Source organism: Electrona antarctica, assembly GCF_951216825.1.
Source record: "Electrona antarctica genome assembly, chromosome: 23".
Lineage (NCBI taxonomy): Eukaryota > Metazoa > Chordata > Actinopteri > Myctophiformes > Myctophidae > Electrona > Electrona antarctica.
Window position 1 is genome coordinate 25,391,200 of NC_136804.1, and position 24,405 is coordinate 25,415,604.

At 42.6% G+C, this 24,405-nt stretch overlaps 2 protein-coding genes across 3 annotated transcripts; one reads left to right on the forward strand and one right to left on the reverse strand.

Annotated features, from left to right (window-relative positions):
• Nucleotides 1–6,575: 6,575 nt before the first annotated feature.
• On the forward strand, nucleotides 6,576–11,027 carry pmch (pro-melanin-concentrating hormone; the record flags this gene model as incomplete). The annotated part of the gene is made up of 3 exons (XM_079494750.1): nucleotides 6,576–6,818; nucleotides 9,016–9,154; nucleotides 10,972–11,027. 3 exons carry the CDS (start codon nucleotides 6,576–6,578, stop codon nucleotides 11,025–11,027), a joined length of 438 nt encoding a protein of 145 aa, XP_079350876.1.
• Nucleotides 11,028–11,120: 93 nt separating this feature from the next.
• Nucleotides 11,121–24,242, reverse strand: parpbp (PARP1 binding protein). 2 transcript variants are annotated; one of them, XM_079494335.1, is made up of 11 exons: nucleotides 24,106–24,242; nucleotides 23,155–23,309; nucleotides 22,578–22,811; nucleotides 22,343–22,447; nucleotides 21,439–21,609; nucleotides 21,190–21,344; nucleotides 17,412–17,580; nucleotides 17,083–17,264; nucleotides 16,829–16,910; nucleotides 13,103–13,316; nucleotides 11,121–12,187 (listed from the first exon to the last, which is right to left on the reverse strand). In XM_079494335.1, exons 2-11 carry the CDS (start codon nucleotides 23,302–23,304, stop codon nucleotides 11,877–11,879), a joined length of 1,773 nt encoding a protein of 590 aa, XP_079350461.1. In that variant the 5' UTR covers nucleotides 23,305–23,309; nucleotides 24,106–24,242; the 3' UTR covers nucleotides 11,121–11,876. The 2 variants fall into 2 exon arrangements, with proteins under 2 accessions (XP_079350461.1, XP_079350460.1); XM_079494334.1 differs by having other exon boundaries at nucleotides 11,121–12,190.
• Nucleotides 24,243–24,405: the final 163 nt, after the last annotated feature.

A 24,405-nucleotide genomic window follows, 5' to 3' on the forward strand; every position in this document is an offset into this window, starting at 1 on the left:
TCTATCCTGTGACATGTATGTAGCCTACTACATGCACCTCACTGAAAGCCTAGGTACTGAACAATTGGAAACATTTATGAATAAGCCAGAAATTTAATTTATATCGTTCAAACCATGCACTGTTTAATAAAACAGTCAATTTAAACTTGTTTTCTGATCATTCTAAAGGTGCTTTTTATGTGTTACTTATTGAATTGTGCATGTTGTTTGATATAAGTTTCTTAAAACCCCCTCTTGACCTAACCAGATGAACTGATAATAAATGAAACTGGTAGACAATATTTGTCCTCCCAAGTCTATAGATGTATAGTAGATACCAAAGATGCATAATTTGAACAATAACACCAGTTGTGTTGCCATCTAGTATGAATTGTTTCAACCAAACTTTTGAACAGATCACATAGCATATTAATTGAGGGAGTGTTACAGCCATAGACAGACATAGTGTGTCTCTATAGTCCCTGGAGCAAAGCTTGTATCAAAAACAAAACGGAAGTAAGCCAAGTGGAAGCCAATATGGTAATGTTGAAGGCAATGAAGAAATACAATAATAACGCAAACCAACTTTAAAATGACCTGACTTTGAATCTTCCGGTTTTGTTCATCACTCGTCTCAAACCGTCTCAAATTGCATAAAACCTACAACTGCAAAATGTGGGAATGAATCATCGTTTCACGAGTGTATACGTACGATGATTTCCATAAACCTTCACTGTCAAAGGAATTGTTTGATTCAAGCGCTGTTATTTATGGTGCTCTATTGCCTTCTGTAGAACATGTTTAAGATTATGATGACAGATTGTTCACTATTCCTACTGAATAAACCACTTGTCAACATTTTGTGAATGGCTGGTCATTTATTTTATGCAGTTCACACGTGCACTCATACACGTCCTCACTCCTCAGAGAAGCACAATCATCTCGTAAAGCGTATTCTTCCCTTTACGCAATATCATAAAGGTAAACTCTGCAGAATGGGGCATACTTTATGAGGCACCCAGTGGACTGAGACACATAAATAGTGGATGATTACAAAGCAGACTTTTGTCTCGGCAAAGCATGTGCAAATCCTATAAGGGATATAGATGGCCGTTTGGGTATTTATTGGGCCATAACTCAAGCTGCAGATCGGCTCCCCTGAATGAAACCAAACACGCGATGAATGACAATGCGATACTTCCTAAAAGATGACACGTTCTGCCAAGGCAAACAGTGTGGGGTGTGGGGTTCACTGAAGGGAGAGAGGGCTGCATGTTCAGCTCTTTGGAGAAGGATGTTCACATTGACAGTATACTGTGCACTCGATCGCTGTCAGCACTTTTCTTTTTAAATGGAAAACATAGCAGAACAATCAAGAATCAACAATCAGGTTTTCACTGATCAGTTGGCTCTCTGGCAGTGTTCAGCTGACATTTACAGATTTAAATGTGGTAACCATTCAGGATGGCTGGCAAAGGCCTGGTCTGACTATCATGGATGTTATTTCATCCCTTGTGATGACTAATACCCGATCAATTATCTCACCCTAATGGTCCAATTGCAGTGAGCAAGCTTGCAGGATGTTGAGTTCAAGTGAAACTAAAAGAAACCATCCATGCATAATCTAGTGCCCACTGCAATATATTACAAAGGAATGTTGAGTCAGAGGTGATCGGGCAATGGTGGTGGATAACCAAACCAAGCCATGACAAATAAGCCAATTATCAATGGAAATACAGTACAGTACAGTATCATCAAAGTACAATTATTACAAAAAAGGCAAACCTCAGGATGTGTTCAAAAAATCAGCCTCTTCTGTGGGTCTGCTGAGGAGCTGTGGTTGCTAATTTGGGATTGGTGAATGGTGACACATCAAATTGAGATGTTGGAATATCCTGAAGAGGTACAAGGAAAGGCTTCATCGGGGAACACAATATCTTCTTATTGATCTCTTTGCACTCAAGGATGGGGTGCATCTGAGGACACCGATTTTGGACCCAACCCTGGCTGAAATACAATCTCTCCACACTCCGCAGCTCGGAAACTTATGTACACAATTGTCTTTTGAGTGACCTTGTGGTTTATTTTATGGCACAAACCAATTCTACTACTTATCCTCTTGGTTGTTTTGGAGGAAAAGGCTACCATCTCCCCTTTCGTTTCTCTAAAGGACACTGGGTTTTGATTACCTACTCTGAAAATACAGAAGATGAATTTTACTCATGTATTGTGAACTCAGCATTATTGATTAACACTACTGTGTCTAACCTTAGCGTTTCTCACATCCTGAGGTCAGTCAGGCCAGATGGAAAGAAGTCACCCAATATCTGCTGTACTGTGTGTGTGTGTGTGTGTGTGTGTGTGTGTGTGTGTGTGTGTGTGTGTGTGTGTGTGTGTGTGTGTGTGTGTGTGTGTGTGTGTGTGTGTGTGTGTGTGTGTGTGTGTGTGTGTGTGTGTGTGTGTGTGTGTGTGTGTGTGTGTGTGTGTGAGAGAGAGAGAGAGAGAGAGGGAGATCAAGGTCCCACAGCTCACCTGTGTTCAATAGGGCATAGCAGTGGTGGCCATTTTCTGGTTCCATCGATCCAGACCCCATTAATTTTTTTTTCACAGAATCAAAGCTTTTATGTTCATGATTCACCAGGATCCTGGATGGCTTGATTCGAGGCTTAACATAATTGATAATCGATGGAAAAAATGAACGGGGCCTGAATGGCCACCACTGCTATGCCCTTTGTCCTCTTTGGCCATCTGAGCAGGCTCTCCACTGACCTGAGGACTGTACCATGACCTGACCTTTAACCCTAATGGCCCGAGGACTGTACCATGAGGTGGGCAGGTTTGTGTTTTAGTTGACGGACCAAAGGCAGTGGGTTTACAGCACCATTGTTGCTGTCATGTGTGCTTCCAGTTCCAGGGAAATGTGACGCCTCAATGCTCCGGACACACAGTTAAAGGCAGGATTTTCTGAAAGGAAATAAAAACTTCAGTTCAAGTTCAGTTGTTTGTGCTTCCCCTCCAAGGTCCTTTTTCATGACAAATTTATGCATTGACCGGCAACGTACCAAAGTAATCGTAGGGGCTTGTCTATTGTCAGCCATGATCGGGCATGCACGGCATTGCACGCTGTACTGTAAATGGTGCATTTATATAGTGCTTTTATCCAAAGCGCTTTGCATAGATTGTACATTACCCATTCATACACGGATGGCGGAGGAAACCATGCACGCTTTCAAAGGCACCAACCTGCACATCAGGAGCAATTAGGGGTTCAGAGTCTTGCTCATGGACACTTCGACACTAACTCTGGGGGAGCCTTGGATCGAACTGGGAACCTCATGGTTCCCATCCGGCTGCGCTACGCCTGGCTGTGTGTGCATGCGTGGTTCTAAGCACCGGGTGTACATCAATATTAGCACTTACATTATATTAAAGATGAAGACATCAGCGATGTAAAAGAAAAGAGTGTTTATACGCACTGGAGGAGATTCTCTTCCCCAATTTCAGTCGACAGTGGAAATTCACTGAGGCTTGATTATAGCAGGAGGAGAGAGTGTTGGCTCAGCTGTGTGCTTTAAGAACCCATGATGTCAGAGACTTATTTTCCTTGGAGAGGTTCTCATCAGCTGCATTGTTCCAGGAAACCAAGGTCTGTTCTCTGGGCAACAAAAAAGACCTGCCCAATTGTAAGACCCCCCCCCCCCAACCCACACACACACATATGCTACCACCACACCACTATACTCATTTCTGTTGTATGTGTAGCTCCCCCTCAACTCGAGTCCCTAGGAGGCCTACGTGCACCCCAAGGTAGATGGCACGCACGCATGCACGCACGCATGCACACACACACGTGCGCACACAGAGCGTCGTGCGTGGTGGAGCACTGCAGCGTCACATTTCCCTGGAACTGGAAACTCCTCTCCACTGTGACAATGTTTCTTGCTGTAGGGGCAGAGCGTCTGCGATGAAAGGCAGTGCATGTGTTAACAGAGCACCAGGAAATAATGTGTTGGCCCTTGGAGGACAATAGAATGATGCTGCCGCTGCTACTGATGTCATATGGCGCCGACTTCTGAGGCTTTTCTTTTTTCTTCTTTTTTATGCTGACAGAAAGTTGTGTAGAGTTTATGTAGTGGAATGATTGAATTACAGCATTGGACTCTGACAGGTGATGCAACCAGTGGATATAGAGGTTATAAAAAAATAACCTCCACAGTATTGTTCTGGGAATTCAAAATGTAGTCCAGCAAATATGCAGAGAAGCAAATACAATCTTAGATAGAATTATGACTCCCATAGACAGAACTACACTGATGACAGCTCAATCAGTGCCTTTAAAAACCTTTTACATCAGAAATATTTATGATTTTGACGTTTATTCCATCTGGCTATATGGGAAATCGTCAGTGAGTAAACAAACTACTACTGTATAGAGGGTTTGATCACTGACTCATTATGTAGCTCAGTCGGTAGGCCACTCACCTTTCGACTGCAACGTCATGGGTTCGATCCCGGGCACCGTCAAGTCAGCGTATGAGCAGCACGGCTTGAAGTCGTGCGTTAAGTACTGGGAGCTGATGGTAGGTGTTGTGCAGCGCTCCACCTCAGTAATCCATCTCCCAGAGGTCTAGCGCATTGAAACGGGGATAGACTCCCGCACCCTGGCTGATACCGACAATAAGCCTCTCTGACTTACTTACTTTGAGTGAATGTGGTTCACTTCAAAGGTGGTTTGATAAATACTGCCTGTGGATGCCCATTAAATCACATCTGGTCTTAGTAAGATTATTTGACTTTCGGCTTTTAATGCTAATGTTCTTTGTTACAGAATTATTATGCTAATGTCTTCCTAGAACTTCAGACCAGGGAACATTTCTGAATGACCAGATAAAGACCTTCACCCCTCAGAGTTCATCGGATTAGGGTGGTTGATGGAATGGAGATGGGCTGATATACAGTAGCTCTCAAATGTGGAAGACACACACAAATAAGCCAAATTATGTATTTTTTATTTTAATTTTTCCAGAAACATACAATGTCTTCAATGAACAATGCACGAACAAAGAATAATAGAAAATAGAAAAAGGAGGAAAAAAAAGGAAAAGAAAAGAAATTCCCATGAATGGAATCAAATAGAAGGTGGTTGGGTGGGGGGGGTATTATGAGAGCGCGAGAGGGAGAGAGGTTAGAAAAACAGAGTGTGAAGCTCAGAAGTTCAGTTGTGCTTCTGCTGGAACGACCGTGCCCCTATGGACCAGTTCAGTCCTTCAGTAGAGGTCCTCGCCCTCCAACAAAAATACTTACAAAATAAAGGCTGACTGCTCCAAGCAAAATCACTTCAGCTGGGCTCAATAACTATTATTCATGTCCCATTTCTCCATCTCTGTGCTATGGCTTCTGTGATAGGTACGTTTTTTACTGTGTTCTTAAGAAACTGTCAATTTAACCCCCGTTTTTTTGTGTGTAAATCCCCACCTTTTTCAATGTTCAATATAGATATGTTCAAGGCAAGCATTACCACAAGCTCCTCTAGGCTATGGGAGCTATCACACATGACATTTGCTACATCATTGTCATCATCATCATCATCATATCATCAATTGAATTTCTTGGTCAGTGTTTGGAGGACTTTATTTCATTTTCCATTTCAACTCTTATTTAGTTCTCGGAGAACACACTGAGGGCTGGGACCAATGTAAAAAAGTGAGGGGGGGCAAAGAAAAGATGAATAAAACAAAGTTTCATCACATAGTTTATCAACATCAATTAAAAGTTTAAAACAGGTATACAATTGAGATTGACCAAAGTTGATATGTCTGACTGAAAACGACACAGGGAAATAAGAGAGCTGTAGTCTGTAAGGTGTTCCAAGTGTGCTTTAAGTGAACATAACCCTTGGCTGATCTTATTAAATTAGGCTTCATGTTATGACGTTGGACTGTCCATCATAACAACAACCCCTGATGCCTCTCGGTGTCGTGGAGAGATGCGGGCGTGGCTCCACGACACCGAGTTGGACCTCTGACGTTACACGAAAGAAGAAGCCTCTCGGAGATATCTCACTGTGGGCATTCATTTCAATAGGTTTTTCATGCAGCGCAGTTGGTCGTCGTCTGGTTTCCTGCCGCACTCATTACAGCATGTGGATTGTAACAGAAGAGGGGTCCAAATAATTACAGCCCTATGACCTGACCTCCTGGATGGCCTTGGTGACACCGTGTGGCAGTGTGCAGGAGCTTAACAAGTTATCCTTTCCCCCATTCATTCACATGAATTCTTTCCATGCCTTTTAAAAAGGAGTAATTCAGGGATTCGACTAATTCCCATTCACTTACCACGGGGGACCCGTGTCTGCTTGACAAATATGCTCTGACCTATGGCCTACGCAGTGACGTGTCCACCAATGGTGATAGATACATCACAACAGGACACCTTATAGCTTGGTTAAATTACACATGCTTACACACATGCTTAAAAGTACTGCTATAAAAGGGGGCTGCCAGACCGTTGATACAGTATATTCACTGACAGGTGAGGTGATATCAGTCTGCAGAGTGTCACTTTCTGACTCAAGACCGCACGTGCAAACAGATATCATGATCTCGGTGTACTCCGTCTTACTTACTCTGGTGCTGCTCTCCGAGTGGAGCCACCATCCAGTGAGTGCAGCCATACCTGAAGGCAAGCTAGACGATGACAGAACAGAACCAGACATCGTAGCGTCGCTACTGGACGACGAGGTGATGTCGGACCCCATCAGAGGGGCCCCTTTGTACAGACAAACTCTCTTTCTGGACAACAAACATGAAGACCGAAACCCCAAGATCATCCTTCTGACAGTAAGTGGCATCCATAGCGTACCATCATCCATACTGTGCCTAATCTCATCTAACTTTCGACATCAATCATGATATTTGAACAAACTGGCAATGCTTCCCGATTTGTTTGGGTGGGTTTGTCACTAAACTGCAAAGCAGGGTCCAGCAATGCAATTTGTGACAAATTGTGCTTTGAATTCTTTCAACAACAAAAAATAAATACATAAGAGAGAACAGTGTACACTGTGCAGTGTATATTTAAAAAAAGAAATCCTAAACATCTTAAAATTGGCAACCAACATCCTAGGCCTACTAGTACAGGAAATCTATGGAAAATACAGGATCAACCTCTAACTAATTGCAAAAAAAACGAACTCAGCTGATTTTGCATCTTCAATATATCCTGAATAACAGAAAGAAAGTTGCCTGGAATTGTCTGAGGGGAAGTGTTGAAAATGGCCTGTACAGTATGGCCACCATTGACATCCTATTATAAGGCAATATTTTCTAAATTTCAAATGTGCTGACATCATCACATTTTGGCAAGTTGCTATGGCCAAATTTAGCCCAATGAGTGTTGTTATGCAAAACTAATGCTTGGAATGGATTCAGCATCATGAAAACCCCCTAGTTTGATATGTCACATGCTACTTAAAGCATAAGGAAATTTAGAAAATATTGCCTTATAATAGGATGTCAATGGTGGCCATACTGTACAGGCCATTTTCAACACTTTCCCCTCAGACAATTCCAGGCAACTTTGTTTCTGTTATTCAGGATATATTGAAGATGCGAAATCAGTTGAGTTTGTTTTTTTTGCAATTAGTTAGAGGTCAAATTACATTATTACTGGACTATACGAGTTTGGTCAGACGTCACATTTTTACTGCACTGCCAGAAAGCCAGGAACACTGTGATGAACGTGTCAGATGGACAAAAGCGTAAAAGGTTTTATTGGGTTCACACAGTGAGAGGAATGATGACATACAGTAGGTCTCTGTTCCCTCAAACGTTTGGCCGACATGTGTAAAGAGACGTTATCTGGCAGCCGTGTCTCCAGCGGTGATTATCTCTGCGGTAATGGAACAGAGTGGAACCATGATGAGAGGAAACAAAGCCACTTGGTTGAACAGGAACTCCAGAAGGACAGCTGGCCTACTGGCCCTGCCACAGTTCAAATGGCTTTAGGTGTGCTCAGTGGAAATGTGCCCAAGTAGGACACATTTCTTCCATGTTGGGGTCTGCGATCCAACCAGAGGCAAACAGAGTTCTCTCCATTGCGGTATACCAGCAATTTGCAACCTATTTCTCTCAGTTTTGATATGCATTAGGCCATTGTGGATCCCATTTGAAATGTATTTCTGGGACCCCAATCTACGCTGTAAAATGAGTATCGCAGGGATTTAAATGTATCGTGAAATCATCATATTGGCTTTTGTTGAGCTACAAATTCAATACCACTTAAACCCTCTATACTTGATATAACAGACCTCTAAAGAACACATTTGGTGCGCTCTTACTTCACTCTATACACAAAGCAATTTGCCAAAAATAGCAGATCTGCAAGCGCAACGCGTTGTGAGCTTGTAGATGGGCTAATTTGGGGCGAACATTGCCCCCAAAATAGGGATGCTGGGGGTTAAAGTGGTTAAGCAAAAGTGGCATTTTTAAGCATATTTAGAATATCGCTTAATATCGTTAATCGTAGCCTCGCTTGGCCATACTAATATCGCTGAGGACAATTTTTATTTTGCAGCGGCAGATTCGCGTCTGGCCTCTGCGAGGCTACGTTAATCGCAATTATATTTACCACAATAATGTAATTTGGTCCCATCCCAACACATGACGGCAACCTCACCATAGATACACATCACGATAGAGGCCACGATACGATATATCGATCTACAATATGAAATGTCGATTCCAAATAATGACCATGTATTAACTACAAGATCTTCTTTATTATTCTGTAGCAAAAGGAAAAACCTTTAAGTATTGCACAAATACAATACAACACTGTCAGGCCCACAGGGATCTTTAAATTAAAAGCCACCTTGTGGCTTTACCTTGCATTGCACCTACACCATGTCAAAACTGCATCGCCCACACAATCGATATAGCAGCCTCTGTATCGATTCACATATCAGCAGGAGTATATATATATATCGATGTATTGCCATATCGATTAATTGAACCCACGACTATCTATACTCCACAGGACACAGGACTGAGAGGACACCGCAGACGTATGAGTCCAGCCTTTGCCCACAGCCTGGCTCCGCTCACAGAGCCCAGCTCAGAACACACTCCTGCTGAATACACCGTCAACATAGAGCGCAGGGAGGCCGACCTCGACCGTAAGTATCCCACGCCCACTCTCCTCCCGTGTGCATTGCATTGTCAGAGTTGACCACTTTAAAACCCTTTATACTTATTGACCACGGAGTCTCCCAGGGGTCTATACTAGGCCACCTTTAAATACTTATTGACCACGGAGTCTCCCAGGGGTCTATACTAGGCCACCTTTAAATACTTATTGACCACGGAGTCTCCCAGGGGTCTAGACTAGGCCACCTTTAAAACCCTTTATACTTATTGACCACGGAGTCTCCCAGGGGTCTAGACTAGGCCACCTTTAAATACTTATTGACCACGGAGTCTCCCAGGGGTCTAGACTAGGCCACCTTTAAAACCCTTTATATACTTATTGACCACGGAGTCTCCCAGGGGTCTATACTAGGCCACCTTTAAAACCCTTTATATACTTATTGACCACGGAGTCTCCCAGGGGTCTAGACTAGGCCACCTTTAAAACCCTTTATATACTTATTGACCACGGAGTCTCCCAGGGGTCTATACTAGGCCACCTTTAAAACCCTTTATATACTTATTGACCACGGAGTCTCCCAGGGGTCTAGACTAGGCCACCTTTAAAACCCTTTATATACTTATTGACCACGGAGTCTCCCAGGGGTCTAGACTAGGCCACCTTTAAAACCCTTTATATACTTATTGACCACGGAGTCTCCCAGGGGTCTATACTAGGCCACCTTTAAAACCCTTTATATACTTATTAACCACAGAGTCTTATCTTTGATAACAGCAGTAACTTAATTTGTAATTGTTCAGTCTTATGTCTCACACCTTCCTCTTGACAATACAACCTAGATTATCTGTGGGGTTCAGGTCAGGCCAGTTGGCTGGTCAGTTAAGCACAGTAATACCATGGTCAGTACACCAGTTACTAGTAGTTTTGGAAATGTGGGCAGGTGCCAAATCGAGCTGGAAAGGAAAATTAGCATCTCCATAAAGCTTGTCAACATACTGAAGCACAAAGTATATTCTAAATTCTCCTGGTAGATAGCTGGGTGGAAACCAGTGTTAAGTTGTCACTGTCAGTGGACCAACACCAGCAGATAACATGGCCTAAATCACTGTTTTATCAAGTTGAGTCTTAACACCGTCTATTATGATATTTTACAGCACTGTGTGCTTCCGTATGTTGACAAGCTTTACGTTAATGCCGATCTTCCATTTCCAGCAGGATTTGGCACCTGCCCACGGAGTCAAAACTACTATTAATTGGTGTAGTGACCATGGCATTCCTCCTTGCTTAACTGACCAGCCAACTGGCCTGACCCCCACAGAGAATCTAGGTTGTATTGTCAAGAGGAAGGTGTGAGAAAAAAGACCAATACAAATTCATTTATGGCAAACTTGAGCTTCCATAACACCTCAACAGTGACAATGGCTAATCACCTCCATGCCACGCGCCATTGATGAAATCATGTGTTAAAGTAGCCCAGACCACGTATTGACTGCATACATTTTTTTTTAGTGGCCTCATAAAATATTCTAATATTTTGAGATAGTATTTTTTGATCTTCATGGGCTGTATGCCATAATCATCAAATAATAAAAAAAAAAAAAAGGTATTAAATACTTTATACAAAATGAATTAAGAATATATGAAAGTTTCACTTTTTGAATTATATTACGGAAGAAAATGAACTTTTACACGATATTCACATTTGAGAAGGAGCATATATTTTATCGCCCTTTTTATTCTGGTTCTTTTTCTGTAGTGACACACACACACACACACACACACACGTCTAATCTAATATTTGTCCCAAACTAACTAATTTCATGTCCTTTCTGTCCCTGTGTCTAGTTCTCCGATGTATGATAGGAAGAGTCTACCGACCCTGCTACACCGCACAAGCCTGAGCCTCCTTTAATCTGCTGTAAAATAAAACTTCTTCCTTGTGTTGTATGGTCCCTGAAAATGTGTTGCATGGTAGACAAAGAGAAAAACATGTGTAAAACAAAATAAAAGTTTATTAATACAAAACATCCTGTAGCCTGTGTGGATTTTTGATGGTATGCCATTAACAGATTTGAGAGTATATAAAACTATAGGTCGATGACAGCGATGAAAAGGCGCTTGAGGCATAAAGGTTTATTGGCAGTGCGTCTTGGAGCGAGATTAATCTGAATCCAAGCTCCCACTGATCTTCTACCAAACTGATCTGCTTGGGTTTCAGGCACTCAGCACTAACATTTTCCACATTTAGGGCAACAATGGCTCTTATGCCACTGGAGAAGGAACGCAGAGTGTGTGAGTGCGTGGCACACAGCCACGCACTCACACAAACTAAAAGATCCACGTTTATCTCCGACATACAGCCTATCTTTCATACATCTAATGCATTAAACCATCCATAATCATACAACATCGTAATGCCTTTTGAAACGACTCCCAGATTGGCACACAGCCAAACAGTTAAAATAACATAAAACATCTGTCGGGTGGAAACCTCATATGTCCAAAACATCGTTTCAGGATTCAAATTCAGCATAATTTGCACAACATTCCCGAAGACAACAGTAGCAGTCGCCTTGCGGTTTGGAATTTGCTTCGTGGCAAGTTACAAGCTTGCAGATCTGCTACTTTTTATGGTTATGTGTGACACTGTAGTATGAAGTAGGGTATTCATTTACGAAAGGAAAAAAAACTGTTATAATATGGAGATAGGAGGTTTCCAACCGACCGACAACAATATGCACTGAAGAGTATTACACTCTAAAGAAGCTGGTTAGCTTGCCTTGTCCAGGACCAGCTATCAGCTTCTTCTTACTCTGGCCCTTGGTGGGCTTCTTAGCTGGCATTTTGCCAGGGACACCAGGGGGGCATTTCTTTGTTGGGGGCTGGTTTTCTACCACGCCATCTTGGTCAACATCCACCTGCTTCCTCTTGCTGCCTTTGGCCTCTTTCTTACTGCCCACTAGACCGGCTCCACGGCTCGGGGCATTTCCACTCCTCGGCCCAAAAGCAGCCCTCTGGCACACGCCTCTCTGCGTCTTACTGGAGGACTCTGCGTTAGCATCTGCTGGAAAGAAGGGAACAAAGAGTTACAGGAAGGTTAACAATCTGGTAAAAGAAATAATGGGGAGGGAGGGGCAGAGGGCCGTGATGAAATTGCTGACGTTAGCCCCGTGTTTAAACAGGCCGTGTGTTTATTCTACTGAACCGAGCTGAAATTGAACATTTGTCATGTAATCTGATGGAGCGCAGCCTGAATTCCCACAGAAAGAAATAGTGAAAAGGGAAACGGGAAGAAAAAGTGTGTGTGTGTGCGCACATGCTTTTTACTACAGATGTGGGGGTGAACAAGTTTTATAGAATGGGGAATCATTTAAAGGTTGATGGTAAGTACCAGTCCCAGGGCTGGGATTGGGCAGGGTTCGAGGCCGCGGCCGGGGAGGCGGGACCGGGCTCCGGTCCAGATGTGTGGCGTCAGAGGGAATGGAAGCCTATCCCAACAGAGAGTGGGGGGGAATGGGGGGGGACTCAGTACGTTACGGAACTGGTTCCCAAACACCGGGTCAGTACCCATTTGTGGGTCACGGACACTTTTTATGGGTCCCCTTATAGTTTGTTTCTTACATTTTGTTTATTTAAAAAAAATAAAAAAAAATAAAAAAACAAATTCAATGCTTTTCCCCCCAGTCATTTCATGAAGAAATCAAGGAAAATCTAAGAATTTCCATAAATTAGAAAAGGAGTACTGAAAATAGCCGATCCTACAACGGTGGCGCAAAGTGGTGCATTGTGAGCTTGCAGTTCTGCCATTTTCAATAGTTTAGGTCCCGGGCGAACGTCTAATGTCTTTTTTGGGGTCACGGGCTACCTTGCAGCATTTGTATTGAAACTTGGAGCCGTTCTGTGTTAGCACAGTACGTGCGGTCCGTCTCCAGTGAAAATAAAGAGGGATTCCTGGAATATGGCTTGAAATCTGTACCTGTGCCCAGGTCCTCAAGAGAGGTGCGCTCTGGATGAGAGTCCTCCTCGTTGACTGCTGTGGCGTCATCACAGGTGGGGAGCTGGCGTTTGGGGGCTGGTTGCACACAGGTGGGGAGCTGGCTGGTGCTCAGGAAGTCCAGCACGCGGTTTAGGCGAGGCTCCTCGTCTTTATATGTACAGGCAAACTGAGATTGGATGACGTGCTCACTAGCCTGGAATAAATAAATAAGTTGTTGTAAACAGTCAACTTTTATCATACATTACCACAAACGCATCCATTTGACTGCAGCATGGCAGCTCATTAATGGCACACACAGCTCCTTCTCAAAAAATGTGAATGTTGTGTAAAAGTTCAATTTTCTTCCGTAATATAATTCAAAACGTTATATATTCTCAATTCATTGCGCATAAAGTGAAGTATTCAAAACTTTTTTTGGTTTAATATTGATGATTATGGCATACAGCTCATGAAAATCTAAAATTAGAATATTTTATGAGACTACTAAAAAACATTTTCATCAAGAAATGTCAACCATCTGAAAAGTATGTTAGGTGATGATTTAGGCCCTAAATCATCACTGTTTTATCAAGTCCAGAGTCTCAACACTGTCTATTATGATATTTTACAGCACTGTGTGCTTCCGTATGTTGACAAGCTTTATGTTAATGCCGATCTTCCATTTCCAGCAGGATTTGGCACCTGCCCACGGATCCAAAACTACTAGTAATTGGTGTAGTGACCATGGTATTCCTCCTTGCTTAACTGACCAGCCAACTGGCCTGACCTGAACCCCACAGAGAATCTAGCTTGTATTGTCAAGAGGAAGGTGTGAGACATAAGACCAAGACAAATTCATTTATGCAAACTTCAGCTTCCATAACACCTCAACAGTGACAAGGGCTAATCACCTCCATGCCACGCGCCATTGATAATAATTTGTTAAATAGCCCAGACCATGTATTGACTGCATACATTAATATACTTTTCATATGGTCGACATTTCTCGATTAAAAACATTTTTTTTAGTGGACTCTTTAGTGGAGATAGGATTTTTTTATCTTCATGAGCTGTATGCCATAATCATCAAGATTTAAAAAAAAAAAGGTTTTAAATACTTTATACACAATTAATTAATATATGACAGTTCCACCTTTTGAATTATATTACGGAAGAAAATGAACTTTTACACGATATTTTTTTAGGAGTTATAATGAAGTCAAGTACATGAGAGGGCCTCAAGCCTAGCTACAAGGATTCACAGCTTTCACCCGCTGTTTGATCGCCGGCTCTGGATTATCAGAATCAAAAGGATTTCACCCTTCAGTGTAGTGGGCCCCAGTAGGGAGGAGGAATCCAGGGGAAGAAATACAGTGTGTGCAAAGCTGGGTGGGTCTGTAAAGCACAAAGGGATCAAAGCCTGGGAGAAAAGGCTTTTCAAAAGAACCTCTCAAAAGAGCACCTAAAACAACAGTAACCCTAAGACCAAGGCGCGCTGCAATAATGGAGCTAAAAATGTAGCCTGCCCTGATAGCATGCCAATAAACCATTATCTGGAACGCCCCTGAAAACAATGGGAGGGGATGGAAGAACGAACATATGACCGACTGGGAACGTCTAATCCAATTACAACAGGTGGGAGCCCAAGGTGGCACTGTGTTCGAATGGCTCCCCTCAATCCACAGGGGGAAGGCTGTCCTGAAATGACCCCCATGTGCACCGAATTAACCGCCACTGGAGGCACCTGACCGGCACATTCCAGACAATACAGCAGGTGCAATTCCTCGGGTTCTACAGAATGTGAGCCTCACAAACACACACACACACACACACAGCGGCAGACTAGTGGAAATGAGAGATCACAGCAGGTGTCAACATCATAGCAAAGTTAGGTTGAAAATGCATAGTATCAATGATAACGGAGAGCAAATAACTTGGCATTAATTGCATCATTATTCCATTCAGGGAAGGGCTGTCACGATTTACACATTTAAGTTGACGATTAACGATTTAATAAGTGTTTTGGCATTGGAAATGGAAACATGAATACAAGTTACAATTCCGTTTGCCTTTTAGGCAAATATGACAGTATAAAATGTATTCAAAATGGCAGTAATTTCTTGGTATATTTCAAAGAAAATAGCAGAAATAGCTGATCTACAAGTAAACGCGTCACGCTTGTAGATGATGATTATGAAAAATAATTGAGATTATCTGAAATTGCGATTAGACGACTATGTAATAATTGTGACAGGCCAGCAGGTGCAAGCAATTCCTCAAGTTCTACAGTATGCGAGCTGCACGAGCATAGCGGTAGTGGAAATGAGAGATCACAGCAGGTGTCAACATCCTAGCATAGCACAATCGGGTCGGAAATGTATAACATCAACAATGTCACAGAGAGCAAATAACTTAAGGCATGGATTGCTTTATTATTCCATTCAGGGATTGGAGGAGAGCAATTTGAGAGGTCCCCCATGCAGAAACTGAAATCTGTCCATCGGCCGCGTGTGTGCCAGTTGACGTCAGCGGCATGATGAAACCGCCGGAGAGGTCTGGGGGGATAAAGTAATTCAGCAGACAACAGGAAACAATAACCTTTCAAGTTTCCCCCAGCTAGTCGGGTTACGCGACTGATATGGCGTCTTCAAAGTGAAATTGATGCAGAGAGCTTCCGCTCGCCGAGTTCAGGAAGCGGTGAGCTACCCTGGGACCATTACGGCGCACTCAAACAGGAAGGCGGACACAGATTGTGGGGAGCTGAAATGACATCTGCTTGCGCAATCACATAAAGGAGCCATTTCACAAAATGTGTTTAGCACAGTGTTTCTCAAACGTTGTGTGCCAGGGACCCCCCAAATTGATATACATTTGACTGTGGACCCCCCCCCCCCCCGAAAAATGCTTTGCGCCAGGGACACCCAGAAGAGAACACAATTTTTTTTCAAAACAAAAATAGATGTACAAGCTTGCAGCGCTCTGTGAGCTTGAGGCGAGGCGATTTTTAGGAACATGAGGATACATGATGCGACAATTTAGGGGTGGGCTATATGCTGATAAATATCATAGGGACGACACAATTTCGCCACGATATGCATTTTCAGAGATAGTGTCTATAGTGATACAGTGAATGCAGTCTATGATCTGCTGTTCTATACCTTAATTTATACTTCTGTAGAACGACTTCTGTTTCGTTCACCAAAAATAAGTATGTTGGTCTACTATAAATGGTCTGTTACTCCTTTTTCTTTCCGTTTCCATTACCTGCAGGTGGTTGCACCGTTAAGTATACCACCGTTAAAATAACCATAAAAACCAACATGAAAAAGAATCGTGGATCGTGTGACATTATATATTTTCCATATGGCCCACCCGTTACGACAATCTGATGCACTGTGTACGGCAGTAACACAAGGTCCCAACTCCCAAGCACTGCTAACGGGACACCAGGAGGGTTGAATCCTCCGTCCATAAGTTAAGTAGTCTCATTCTACAGATTCAAATAACACCCTTAAACTAACACTTGGAGCTAAAACGCAGCTGTGCAAACGGAAACGGTGTGGAAGCCAGTTTAAGATGAGGGCTTCAGCTAAGCAAATAAATAATATAATACCGGGGAGAAATTACAGGATGTAAAGACATTATTTTCAATGTTTGTACATCTGATTCAATTTGGAGTAACTGATGGTTTGGATTTGGTCTCATGGATGAGGGGGCCTGGGTTACCTTGGGCTTGAGCAGGTCTTGCCGACTCTGGACTCGTTTCCTCAGGGGCTCTGGAGAGGATCCAGTAGACACCTCGGGGGACCTGGAGTCAGAGCCACAAACACAGGCAGAGAAAATACTTTTATAAATTACAAGCGCTTAGAAGGTTACACTAACCGTGTCGTCAGTGAAAAAAAAAGCCAGAGTGTGACTTTTCTGGTGTTGACAGATTCAGATATTAACTTTTATTCATCTTCATTATGTGCAAAGCCAACCTGAACAGTGTAAAGATGCTGGCTCCCTCAACTTCACCGAGGACAGGCTGGTCCTCAGACAGGAGATCTGCCTTGTTGGTACAGGGAGGAGCCAATGCCTCTTCATCCAGTATAGCTAGCAGCACCTTCACCGTTTCCCGGCCGCCTAACGCAGTGCCGTGATTGACCCTATGTGATTTGAACTGGGGGGGGGGGGGGGGGTATTATTAGTTCATGTAGTTACAATGTAATTCAGAGGAAGTGGCTCTAGCACTAACTGCAGCATATTATAGACTTTGAAAATACACCAAAATGAAGTGGTTGTACACAGGGGGTCGTCATGAATTTACCCTGGCTGGACTTATGCCCGTTCCCAATGTCTGGTTCTGGTGTAGTTGAGAGATCCTCTCCTTCAGCTCCTTTGCCATGGCATCAGCCTGCACACACACCTCATCTCCACTGCTGCGTCCCTTCACGAGCACTGCCCTGATGGAAGACACCAGCCTGGCTCCACATGCACTGAGGAGCAAATACGGAAAATAAGGCATGGTTCCAGGCAGTGGTAGGTACTCAAATGTTTTACTCAAGTAAAAGTATCAATACTGCTATATAGAAATACGCTGTTACAAGTAAAAGTGCAAGAATTCAAAATGTACTCGAGTAAAAGTCCAAAGGTATTGGCATCAAAATGTAATTAAAGTGCCAAAAGTACTCATTATATAGAATGTCCCATTTCAAGTTAAAGTAAAAGTACAATATTTGCCTCCGAGATGCAGTGGAGTAGATGTAAAAGTATTGAAAATACTACTAAGTACAAATACCTCATAAATGTACTTAGTTACTTTCCACCACTGCATGATTCTAATCTGAATCTCTAAAAAAAAAAAGATATTGTTCCAAGTCCTCCAAGCATGTCTACTGGATCCCCTCCAGAAAGCCCTGAGGAAACTTATTGGATATATTGGGTCTCAGTATTATTTATACATCCAATTGAGCTTCATTTCCTTGCAGGTCTAGGAGTTATGAATCAGAAAATGTACCCTATAAAAGTCATCCTGGGCATCGTAATGTGTACACCGAGGCGTCCTTTTTACCGTTGATGGAGCAGCCCCTGCATGTGTCTCTTAATGACATCAAGGGCCTTGCAGGCCACGTTGCAAAAGTATGCATGTTTCAGGTTACTGTATGCAGATTATAAAAATCACACCCGTGTGAACTGAGTGGTGCAAGGTCTTATATAGCCTGATCAGCTGTGGTCACTGACGTAATGTCAGTGACGTAATGTCTCATTCCGGCCAAGCACAATGCACCATGCTCATTTTTTGGTACGAACAGACACGTAGACTAACAAAGCTGAAATCACACCCGTGTGAACTGGGTGACCATAGCAACCATGCTAATTTTTTTGGTACGGACAGACACGTAAACTAACAAAGCCAGTTGTAGGAGTGGTTTACACCACTCAAAAAAAATGAAAAAAGGTGGAATGCATAAAGCAAACATAAGTCCATAGACTTGGCTGCCAAATTAAGCATAATTTTGACTTTTAGAAGCCTGCACATATATGGCAGAGTCACTTTCATTCATTGCAGATTCACTGCCACTATATATAATTATGTTTTTGTAATAGACTAATAATAACTAAATCTTACCGTCTTCCCCTGAATGTGAGAAAATGTGGACCATATTGACATGCACATCTAGGCATGTAACGATATATCGATATTAATCCAGACGATATGAATCGATTTATTGAAATAAAATAAGAATATTTTTTGTTTAATATATTGTGAAAAATCGTATCGTGAACCTCATATCGTGATACGAGTCAATTTCAGTTTTCTTCCACATCCCATTGCAAATGTAATCTTCCCAGAGCCAATGCATTAACATGTATTTTAGTCAATCATCAGGAGTTCAAAAGAAACCAAGCCACCATGCCAAGCAAAACTAGGTCAGTGCTTCACGTTTGGCATATCAGTTCAATTTCATCACTTCTGTATATTATTTATGCACAACAGCAATCTGGGAACCCATTTGCAAAACAAGGGAAAACAGCGCCCTCTTTCAACAGTCCGTCTGGAGAGACAAGCCTAACAGTAGTGTGCACTGCACTGTAGCACTCCCTGCTAAAGAGATCAGAAAATGTAAACATAGCAAGGTGGAAAGGCGGCTGTCCAACCCTGACCCAACTCTGGAGCGCAAGCGAGGCTCAGTAACTGAATAATTTGGGAAAACAGATGTGAGCGGAACAAAGGGCCCTGAACTCTCCATAGAAGGTGTTTGTGTGAGGAAATACAGTACTCCGCCGAGGGTGTGAAGGGGAGCAAAAGGTGCAGGTTGTTGGACCCGTTTTGGCCTGTTCACATCACAAGTTGCCTCTTCAAAATGGCCTGCTCTTTGGAGGAGACACTAAGTAAGAACGGACAAGGAAACAACCACTAAAGAACAAGACTTAAGGTCCTCACACTCTGGTGTTTGTGACCCGAGTACAGCCACACAATTTTTTCAATGATTTGATTGACCGAGCACCCCATAGTGATGATTTGATTGGCTGAGCAAAGTACATATTTCAGGATAAAAAGTGAAGACGGAAAAGTGAGGACGCAAATTATGATTGGCCGGAATGAGATGATGTAGGATTATGTATGATGATAATCACACGTGTGATTTTATTTTCTCCGCCATGCCGAAGGTGTGGCCGAGACAATGTTTCGGCCCCGTCCCCCCGTCTGCGTGTACAGCTAATCTCTGGTAAAATTGGACCGACCAGCGTGAAACTGTGCAGTGTGCACGCATAGCCTACTCCCTGGAGGCCACAGAAGAACCTCTACCCCACAATCTTCACGGTCCGTTATAGCGCCACCAGGCGGACAATTTTTGCTAATCTTGTCTGTAAAAGTTGATATTTCGACCTGACAAAGGTTCTAGTCTAGCCCATAAGACCTGAGGGCGATTCTACAAATGCCTTCTAAATCAGTTGTTCACACTTTGAAGATTTTTCTAAAATGTAAAAATATAAGCAGATGTACCATCTTGCAAGTTCGCAACGCAGCGAGTAGTTCTCATTTGGGGTAAGTTTAGGACATTCTTAGATCCCTGCTACTACAACAGGTCTTCAGTCCAATACCATGCTGCCATCACAATGTGGTCCAACTTGACTGAGTAAAGCTACAGTATATTCACTTTTGGGACTGGTACAAAAGATGACGTCTTCCACAGCTTTACCCCAAAGCTCAGTCCTCCTCATAATTATTTAACTACCAAACCATTTGATAACCACTTGTGTTGCATTGCCAAAGACTTGATGTACAACATATACACTCTGTAATAGTATTAAGGGTGATCTGAGCCGCTGAAAGTTTGATGATAATTCATCTAAGTAAGCAGACCTAAGAAGGAACAAATTATTTAACATTTAAAAAAAGGCTTTGTTGTAGCAAAGATAAACATGCTTTAGCAATCTCAATGTTATCATAGGAACCAGAGTTCACCGTCATTAGAAGGTTTTGTAGGGAGAAAAGTAATGATCTGTATACAGCAACGGAACAGGTGGGGTTTATTTCACGATGGTAAAACAGATCATGAGAATTTGCCTGTGATTTTGATGCGGTCTTTCTACATAGTTTAGTAGGGGAGGCTGAACAAACAGCCAAAAAGGACACGCACATCTATATACCTATATAGGCTGGATCAAAATAAAGTCATAAATGAATGAAAAAATCCACACACCATTTGATGCTCCCAATAATAGCTTTACTGAAGTGGTCACCACTTCAGTAAAGCTATTCTTAACCCCATGGGTGAAATTCAGTTTCAGCTTGGCCCAGCTGATGGCTTCTCAGATGGTCATGCTGAGCATTGGGGGCTTAAGTGTCTTGCTCAGGGACACATGGGTAGAACGGGAGTCAAACCGGTAACCTGCTGCCATACTTCTCCTATACCCACTCAGACAGCTACGACCTGCCACATGGCAACGGTTCAATTTCAGCTGTAACCCTCGCTCAATAATTTTCAAAATTAACAAACAAGCGTGCATTTGATCTGCATTTTGGCAAGAACGCATCATTTCATAAACAATGATGAGACAGAAAGTACTAAAGAAGACCTTCAGCTTGCACAGTGTACCTGGCGTTTGGGATCTCCCCCAGTATCTCCTCCAGGTTGTCTAAATACAGGACAAACTCTGACAGGCCTTTGACGTGTTTCCTCAATGGGTCGGACTCTGCGGGGGCATAGCCTTTTCCTCCAAGCTGGATGACCCTCACAAAGGATGAAACAGCCTGTTGAACAACGTAAGCAAATGTTGGAGCAAAATATTTTATTTTTTTCACCTAAAGTAATAAATGCATGTTCAATGTGACTCTCCTTTCTTACCAAAAATAATGAATTGTTGCTTTTACGTGCTGCATGCTTTATGTCAGTGAAGGCTTGTCGTCCGAGCGCCCTGCTGGGGATGTCTAGTGTACACGCTAAGGCCACGTCATTCTTTGAGTTCACCAGTAAGTCCAGATAGGAGCAAAACACTCTCCTCACCACCCTCTTCATCTGTTGAAAGGCAGAGGGGATGTAGGTTATGAATCCAATACATTGCAAACTTTCCAACAACTTGAAAATGACTGGAACTTCAACACAGCCTCAACTAAAACATTTGATTAGAGGCAGTACTCTTCAGCAGGCAGCAGGAACAGTAGTTTTATGTCAGCTGTATTCGATTATAGCAAACAGCAGTTGTCTGCCTTCCATTTTGCGTTTGAACCAAAACTTCCTAAACTTCATCATCGGCCTAGCTGGTAGTGCAGTAGCAAGCCACCGTGCGCTAACCACTCATGAATCAGCAGGTGACAGAGAACAGCTGCAGGAAAAAGAGGCTGCTGCTGTGCTAAAGACGCCCGTGTCCGGGCCCACATTGTGTTGCGTTTTAAAACATCTGCATGGTAATTGAATTCACATTGCTCTCTTAAATCTAAGTGATATGATTTAAAAGTTCCTGTTAATAAGAGTTAGTAGGGATTCCAAAGAGTAAACGAGTGCAGCAAAACCTGGGGGAAAACAAATAATTAATTCATGCCAGAAAAAAAAAGGGGGGGGGTGTCACTCTCGTTTTGAAGTGAGGGGCTCCCACTTCAAAACCACATGACGTCACGAGTGGGGGCCTGTCTTTTGGGACAGGCACATGAATGAGACAAACATTAAAAGTCCATAGACTTGGCTGCCACACGTGTGTAAAATAAAATACATAAAATAACACTTTAATACGTGAAAAATGTTCATGGCATACCTGTAAGCTGTGAGGCCTGGATTTGTTGGATGGCGTTGAAGGGACCGATGCATCTGCCAACACAGGGGCCTCAACGTTGCCCGACAGAAAATCAAACAGCTGGACCTTGGCAGCAGAAGAAAATAAAAGATTCAGCGATAAACTTGCTGGCTCGATCTCGAGGACAGTAGCGTACTGTATCTAATCATCCACAATCAAAGCCTGGTTTCAATCAGGCCCCCATCCATGCACTCACCGGGCTCACAGGCTCCTCTGGGTCCACCTCCAGCCTCAGCTGTTTGTACATGGAGTGGACATCGACCAGGTCCACAGTGTTGGAACGTTTTAGGAAGGAGTCGTATGCTTCCCGGATGAGATCATAGTTCTTTGGGCGTAGGACGTTTTCGAGGGGCAGGTGAAGTTTGTCTAACAGTAAGTGTTTCCAGGCCATCAGGACATCACTCAGAGCCACTTTGAACTCTCCACTCTCCTGTCAGAGAGAGAGAAAAAACAGAGGAGGCAGCAGCCATGATTATTGGCTGCCTGGAACCAATCAGGGTTTAAAGGCCATAAGTAGAACTTCTCCCAGAGTCTAAAAATGGGACATGAGCGGTCTCAACAGGAAATCTGTGGTAATGTCATTGGTTGTGAACATGATGACATTTTGACTAATGATTCCCTCAGGCTGAGGTGGTCAAATAAAGTACCATGGGATGACGAATGACGATGATGTGAATATGGCTCATAAAGCTACACATTCGGGGTGGATTTATCACTTACACCAAGAGCGTAATAATGAAGTCTATAGTGAGGTGGTTCTAATAATTAATTACCTGTTTATTCACTTCAGCCACGTTAAGTTGTAGAACCATCAGCATGCCATCAGCTCCATGAATCGTGGTTCTCTCTGATTTAAGAACTCTGTGGCATTCTCTCCTGAAGACTTTTACCAATGTCTTCAGATTGTCTTTTACAGTTGCCATTGCTCCTGCGCACGCACACACCACACACACACACACACACAGGCCATAAATGTCATAAACTACCCTTGTTCTCGATCTCCTCACTCTATTATGGACATATTACTTCTTTATATAAAAGAAGTGCCAAATCGTGCTACATCACATCGTATCGTTCTAAATCTCATCCTAATATGCAACACAGAGCTTACTACCCACTAACAGTGAATCATGGAACAAATTAGCCTTCAATGTTCAAATTTGACCTGTGATAGTGGTGGCAAGTAACTAAGTACATTTACTTAAGTACTGTACATTTATTTGAGAACTTTAGTTACTAGTTAATTGTGTAGATTTTGATCATTTGAAACTAGCTGATCTACAAGCTCAGAATGCGTCGTATCGTAATGCATTGTGATCTTGTATATCTGCCATTTTTAAACGATTTTGATACATTGTAGCAGCCTATTGTATTTGTATTGCCATGCTTTTTGTTCTTGCTTAATGTAAATCGCTCTGGATTAAGAGCATCTGCTAAATGCCTAAATTGTACATTTGAAAACCAAAAGTACTTTCTACTTTTAATAGTACTCAAGTAGATTTTGAATTCCAGACTTTTACTTTTACTCCCTTTTTTACTTTCTTTAACTGCATACATGATGATTTCCTTTGTTTTGAATTGAAAATGGAGGACGGTGACCCTGATGTAAACAAGTTTTCTTGTTGTTTATGTACCCATATTCTACATTACAGTGAATAAAATGTTCAATCAATAAATCAATCACTTAACAAGTAAAACATGTGAGTACTTATTACACCACTGACCTGTGTGATTATAGAGTGATGAATGAAACCAAACGTCGCAGTTTAAAGTTCTCAATCGCAACAACAAGAGAAGTTTCTAGACTGCAATCTGCTCTCAGCAGGGCAGCAGCTGTGCTTTTTGAATTTTAAATCGCCTGTGACGCGTCACGCTCTGCCCCAATCAAAATAGTCCGTAATGATAATGGACTGGTCCACCGACTCAACACGGTACATTCGTCTCTCTACAGTCTACAACTTTAAAACAAAAGCTTCGATTTTCTTTCTTTCTTTTATTTCTTTTTAAGAAAAAAACTGTTACAT